Source organism: Alexandromys fortis, unplaced genomic scaffold, assembly GCF_014885135.2.
Source record: "Alexandromys fortis isolate MF-2015 unplaced genomic scaffold, M_Fortis_MF-2015_v1.1 scaffold_9, whole genome shotgun sequence".
Classification (NCBI taxonomy): domain Eukaryota; kingdom Metazoa; phylum Chordata; class Mammalia; order Rodentia; family Cricetidae; genus Alexandromys; species Alexandromys fortis.
The window spans coordinates 1,390,198-1,396,999 of NW_026067892.1; the positions used below are offsets into that span (position 1 = coordinate 1,390,198).

General features: G+C 50.2%; 1 protein-coding gene across 1 annotated transcript in view; it reads left to right on the forward strand.

Moving 5' to 3' along the window:
• Nucleotides 1-6,802, forward strand: part of Anks1a (ankyrin repeat and sterile alpha motif domain containing 1A) — a 165,883-nt gene that overhangs the window by 73,357 nt on the left and 85,724 nt on the right. Inside the window, exons 5-8 of the mRNA XM_050139737.1 lie at nt 4,430-4,726; nt 5,399-5,474; nt 5,680-5,781; nt 5,878-5,979. Coding sequence (XP_049995694.1) covers nt 4,430-4,726; nt 5,399-5,474; nt 5,680-5,781; nt 5,878-5,979 — 577 coding nt within the window. The remainder of the gene's footprint in view (nt 1-4,429; nt 4,727-5,398; nt 5,475-5,679; nt 5,782-5,877; nt 5,980-6,802) is intronic.

The window sequence follows — 6,802 nt, forward strand, 5'->3', positions numbered from 1 at the left end:
CTGTGTTGAGGATGCCGGCCCTTCTGGGTCAGAAGGTCCCACACCCCTAGGTTTTATCTTGACTTGAGGGGGGTTGGCTAGCCTGACCCATGGCTAGGAATTGTTTTACTAAAGCGTATGTGAATGCTAAATCCTATCTGGCTCGAGTACAAGCTTGGAAGGCTCAGGCATCATTTCAGGAGCAGATGTGGATTTCCCGAGCTCCCCTGCTCCCTTTCAACACTTTTCCTTTCAACAGTCATCATGGCAGTAAAAACGGACACGAGCTGTAGCTACAGTGGAACTGCGGGAACAGGCACCCCTGTAAGACAGCCTCCCCTTAGTCTGGAAACGAACTGTAGCTACAGCGGAACTGCGGGAACAGGCACCCCTGTAAGACAGCCTCCCCTTAGTCTGGCTGTCACAAAGCAAGCAGCGTAGGCAAACTCGTTTTGTGGTAGACCAGTTTTTCAGACCATCCACATCCCAGAGCGGGAAGGACCTTGAACTGGACCTGATTGACTGCATCAGAAGCTCAGAAGCTGTTGGAGAACCTTCCCTTTGAAGGACTTTTAGCTTAGGAGGGTTCCTATGCCTAGGGCTCTGCTGTGGTGAGCACTTCTTGTGCAGGGCAGTGACATTCCGCCCTTTGCCTTTCTGTCTCCCTATGCAGCTGTGGCCATATCGAGTGATGTGTTTGAGACTAAGTTGTTCATGTCTTGACTCCAAAGCCTTAAGTTTAGTATTAATTGGATTTTCACCCAAGATCTGAGAGCAAAGGCATTAAGTTTATAAAACCGAACAAGGTGGGGGACACACCTGTATTCTGGCAGAGGCAGAAGAGTTACTGAAAGTCTGAGGCTAGCCTGGGTGAGGCTAGCCCGGGCTCCCTAGTGAGTGATAGGCCAGCCAGAGAGCATGATGGGACCTCATCTGGAGACAGTGAGGAGACCCTGATGCAGTCACTAAGTTCAGAAAATTCACTCTCCTAATACGCTGACCATGTTCACACGGACACTTGTCCTCATGATGCCACTTAGTCCTCTCTCCTTTCCACCTCCCTTTCTCTCCCCTCCAGCAGCCGTGATGAAGCTGTTACTGTGGGTTAGGTTCAGGATCCTTGTGTGGGACAGGGATCCGCAGAAGTGATGCCCTTCTTTGTCTCCCTGACGACAGTGGTGCTTGCAGGTGGTTTCATTCCTCAAGGTACAACTCAGGAGGGTCTTGGATCTGCTTGGCAACCACTCAGCCCTGGTTTTGAGACAAGTTCTGGCTGTGAGGTCCAGGCTGGCATTGAACTCATGGTCTTCCATCCTTCTACCTCAGTCTCCTGAGTGCTGGGATTATAGGTGTGTCCTACCATACCGGCAGAATTTTAAATAATAGTTTTATGTGTCCTTATACTCTGACAGCTTCTTTTGCCAACTCTGAAGTTGGGCCAGTTCCTGGTTATTTTTAAACTCTATGTAGTTCCCAGATGAGTCTTTTTTGAGATGTATTTCTGAGCCAATTTCCTACCTGGAGGGATCCTCGCTCTGTTACCTGAACAGACGATCTTCCGTTTTCTTTCCATGTTTTCCTAGTAACCTGCTGCCCGGCGCATGTGCCTGGGATGCTGGCTGCAGTTTCTCAGCCGGCTGGCATGTCTTTCTGCTGTCCACTTTGGTTCAAGTTCTGCACTACAGGAGGGGACTCTACTTTACCATCGTGGGGTCAATCTTCTCTTTCTTTCCCGCCTTGTTAGTTTCGTACGCATGGCTTTGCCTTTCTTCCTGGTCACCTTTCTAGAACCGGCAGCACGGTTGCAGATGGTTACAGCTCTGGCTCCTTACCGCAGACCTCTGTCCACGGGGACACGTGAGCCTGACTGTGATGGAATATTCCCCCGTGGAACTCCTTCTGTATGATTTTCTCTGCACACATATGAATGTGTCTGTTTGTGAGTTACACATGGGATCCGGAGTTCAGTGGAATCTGCAGAGAAGAGTAGACCCCTGTCTTCTTAGACCTATTGCCTGTAGCAGGGAAAACTTAATCTCAAGTGAGTGGGGATGGAGGGTGAGTGAAAGGGTTTAGCATCAAGTTCAGGGCTAGCTTGGGCCGTGCAACCCTCCCCCAGTTCAGAGTAAGGTGATGAGTGTAATGTTGTTCAAAAGGGAAGTATGCCCCATGACTGCGACCTGAATCTGTGCTCTCTTGAGGGTCCATGAATCAGACGACTCCAAGTAGAAACCAGGAGAGCATGTGGCAGGTTGCCAGTGCTCAGCCATGGTGACGTGGTCACCACGGACAAGCTCAAGGAAGCTAACTCCCAGCCTGTATCTGGCAAAGCCAGTTCACTCTCAGATGCTTCCACACTGCGCCAGTGAGGTGTGGTTAGGTGGTGTTTAGCACCAGGCAGGCAGTGTGCCAGGGCTGACCACATTGTGCCTCAGCAGGGCAACTTTGGGACAGCTGTCATCTTTCTAGCAAAAACCAACAAAAAGGCCAGAGAAAACCTAAAAAGCACTCGCTGTGTTTGCCATTTTGGTAGGATACATTAAGGACTAAACCCAGGGCCCTGTGAGTGCTAAGCACTTGTTCTGCCACTGAGCCACATTTCCGGCATGTCATTATATCTCTGTCCCCCTCCTCCCTCCCTCTCTGCCTCCTTTTCCCCTTCCTCCCTTGCTGGATGGTTTTGTCTTTAGAGCTTTACAATTTTTCAGTCTCTAAGTCAAGTGTTTACAGAGTCTAGGACATGTGATCCTGGATGTCAGGCACACGGCCGTATGATTGTCTCAGAGTCATTAAGTTTGACTGGTGGAGTTTTATTGACAATAAGCTGACTTTTTGACCCTGAGTGGCATGCAAAAGTTGAGATAGACTTTTCTTAAACTTCTTTGGGTGGCACGTTCCAGAAAGCTCCCATGAGCTCTGTTGAAGTAGCCGTGTTTTGTCACCAGGAAGCAAAGTGACAGCCCTGAGTTTGCTTGGGGGCCTTGGGCCCTAGCTTGGTAGGAGGTGGGCATGCCCAGTGGCCACTGAAAGCTGTGTCCGTGGCTGCTTTTGCCGAGCTGTGCTGTCCCTCCGGCACTGCCCTCTGTGTCTTACTTGTTTTTATCTCTGCATGTGCCCCTGCTGCCACTTTTTCTGCCCTTGTTTTCGATTGAAACATTTCTTTGCTGTTACTCTGGCCGCTGGGGCCTTGGGCTCAGCAGCCCGGGAATTTTCTCATCCATTTTTATGTAGCTGAGAAAAAAAAAAACAAGAAAACAACAACCAGGAAAAAAAACAGCAACAACAAAAGAAAAAAACAAAAATACCCTGATGCAGTCAAAAGCAGATGGAATTGATGCATGTTTGGGTAACTCTTCATCTGTTCCTTTTAACGTCACTAACAGAATTGAAACAACCGTAGACGTAGTTGATTGTTAACTTCTGGCGGCTGAAAGGTGCGCACTATCGACTCAGGACGGGCCCTCTCAAGCCCTGTCTTCCCCATAGTAGCAGAAGCTGCCTGGGTAAACTGAGGACTCTGAGACGTGGGAGAACCTTTCTCCTCCAGGACATGTCATCCGTCGCGAAGGACTTAATCGGCGTGGCTCACGTCCACTTTTGACGGTTGGGAAAACACAGCGCTCCCCACTTTCACCCCAGCTCTGTCCTTGAGACGAGATTGGTGCCAGAGGCCTTCAGACTGCGAGTTGCATGGAGGGCAGTGTTGCAGTGGAATATTCTGCTCCCCTCACACCAAGCATCTAGGGCCTGTCCCTTTCCTGCATAAGAAGGCTTCTCCAACGTGCTCACTGTCTCATGCAGCAGAAGCCACAGGAATTGCCCCATGTGCCCTTCTGCAGCCGTCATGAGGGCAGGATAGGGTCTCGATTTCTCTCAGGCCTGAGCCTGTGCCTTCCTTAGAAATGGCTGCCCACTGCTGTCTTGAGCGTGGTTTGCGGTGCTCTGCTCTGTTACTCTCTCTGCTGGCTGATTGATTTGCATGCCAGACTACAGATGACAACCTCCTTTTAAAAAGCTGTGTGGAAGGCTGTAGATGGTGGATAAACCCAGAATCGGAACCACAGGGTCGTTCAAAGAAATGCTTCTAAAACCAGTTGAAGTTTAAATGAAACAATGGCAGCGGTGCATGTGTGCCAGGCCGTCTACCAAACGCCTGCCAAATTTTCTCGTTCCCTCGCATTCAGTATGGAGATGCGCCCTTAATGGCATACAGAGAATGCAAATGTTCAGGGAATGCTCCCCTCCTGCAGGGACGGAGGGCAGATGTGGCCTATGGTAGCAATCAGGCTGGATTGTTGGGGGCGGTGACTCGATTCAGACTCCTGTAAGTTTCCAAGTATCGCTGCTATTTTCTCATTTAAATTTCAGTGGTTTTTATGGGTGATTATGCAGGCAGATGTTGGTCCCCTACCCCACCCCTTTCTGATATGCTGTGCTTGTTAACCCTCAGAACAACGACAATGAGACTGCCCTGCACTGTGCAGCACAGTACGGCCACACGGAGGTCGTGAAGGCTCTGTTGGAGGAGCTCACAGACCCCACCATGCGCAACAACAAGTTCGAAACACCTCTGGACTTGGCAGCGCTCTACGGGCGGCTGGAGGTGGTGAAGATGCTGCTGAGCGCGCACCCCAACCTCCTGAGTTGCAGCACTAGGAAGCACACCCCCTTACATTTGGCCGCGAGGAATGGCCACAAGGCCGTGGTGCAGGTCCTGCTGGACGCCGGCATGGATAGCAACTACCAGGTAGCAAGGAGGGCACCTCTCCTGGCACAGGCCAATGCCGCCGGGCTGTGTGTGCTCAGCACGTTTCACATCACACTCACGTGCTTCCGTTTGTCACTGTTCTGCTGTGACATCTTAGCAGCAGACGAGCTTTGTGGAGTGAGTCTAGCGGTTTTGCTTGTTTCTTTTCAGGGTGTGAGATACAGTCTTGAACCCCTGAAAAGAAGTGCTTGTGGGCCATCTCAAACCAGAAGGGTTCATTGCCTTCCCATACATGGCCCCCACCTCCCACCCGCCACCTTTTTTGCACTGCCAAAGCTTCAACTGCCAACATGACTTGGCACTCCTCTGTGATAGCAAGCTTCTCTAAGTCAATACTTCCGTAAGCTTGGTGTTGGCTCTCCCTGTGGGCCGTGAGGTGCTTTTATTCCCTCTTAGAAAAGTGGAGCTCGGTCAAATTTTAGGAGTCAACATCCCTACAAGCAGTGGGGACTCATGCACGTGGCCTGAGATGACACCCAAGTGGTCTTGCTGTGTGGATTTTTTAGAACCCATACAAGAAATGTTGGAAAGCCGAAGCCCCAGAGGGCTCTGTGTAGCTTGGTTGCCACCCATCCTTATCCGTGTCCCGTTTGTCACGTGACACACCAACTGTTCTCATGACGTGCTGCTGCGCTCTTGTTTGCCTTCCAGACGGAGATGGGCAGCGCTTTGCATGAGGCTGCTTTGTTTGGCAAGACCGATGTGGTGCAAATTCTGCTGGCTGCAGGTGAGGTTGGCAGCGCTGATCCCATGTGCCGGGCGGTGTTTGAGCCCAGCGTCTGTGTGTGGTTAGAGCTGTGTGACTTGGTCCTGGAACGCTGGACTGTTGATGGCTGTGGGTGAAGAATGTAGGTTGAGCTGCTTGAGAGCTGCAGGAGTCCTTGGGCCTGCCCGAAATGCTCACTTCCCTGCTCCACCTGCTGTCCTCCCAGGAATCGACGTTAACATAAAGGACAGCCGTGGCCTCACTGCCCTCGACACTGTGCGCGACCTGCCTTCGCAGAAGAGCCAGCAGATAGCAGCCCTGATAGAAGGTAAGGGCCGCTGCGCTGTCTGGGGCCAGGACCGCTAACCGGCACTGTGGGTGGTGCAGCCTCTCACTTTATTTTTTAAACCATCCTTCCTTACAGATCACATGACTGGAAAAAGAAGCGTGAAAGAAGCAGATAAGAGCGCCACAGCTCAGCTACCTCTCCTCTCCAGCACAGATGCCACAGCACCAAAGTCTCAAGGTGAGGTGCTTCTCCTCAGCCAGGAAAGAGGGGTAGCCTGAGGAGAGTCGTCACTCTTGGGCAGAATGGAAAGTTCTGCATTCAGATAATTGCAGGGTGTTATTAGGATCTACTCAGTTCACTTGTCTTCCTGCTCCCTCAAGTCTTAGCAGGCATGACGCAGATTTTGGTATGGGTATTATTTGTCCTACTTTTCCATTTTCATTAAAAAAAGTTGTTTTAATTAATCCAGGCCTTAACCCCAGCACTTGAAAGACAGAGGCAGGCAGCTCTCTGAGTTCAAAACCAGCCTAGTCTACATAGCAAGGTCCAGGCTAACCAAACTACACAGTAAGACCCTGTCTTAAAATTTAAAAAACAGAACAAAAGTTATATACATATATATAATATGTATTATATTATACACATACATACATACAATATACATGTGTGTTTGTGTGTGTGTGTGTGTGTGTGTGTAGTGATTTTTACTCTGACTTTCTGGACTCTTGTGGGGCCCATCACACATGGAAGCTTATTCTTTGTTACGAATGTCCAGCCTTAGCTTGGCTTGTTTCTTGCCAACTTTTCTAACTTAAATTATCCTGACTACTTTTTGCCTCTGGGCTTTTTCCTTTTCTTACTTCTGTGTCTCTTCCTTTAACTCTTATTCTGCGGCTGACTGGATTGCTGGGCGGCTGGCTGCTGACATCCTTCCTTGGGCTCTCATTCTCCCTCCCTTCCTCCTATCCTCTCTGCCTGCCAGCCCCGCCTGTCCTTGCTCCTCCCATGTTATTGGCCATTCAGCTGCTTTTTAGGACCATCAGGTGTTTTAGACAGGCAA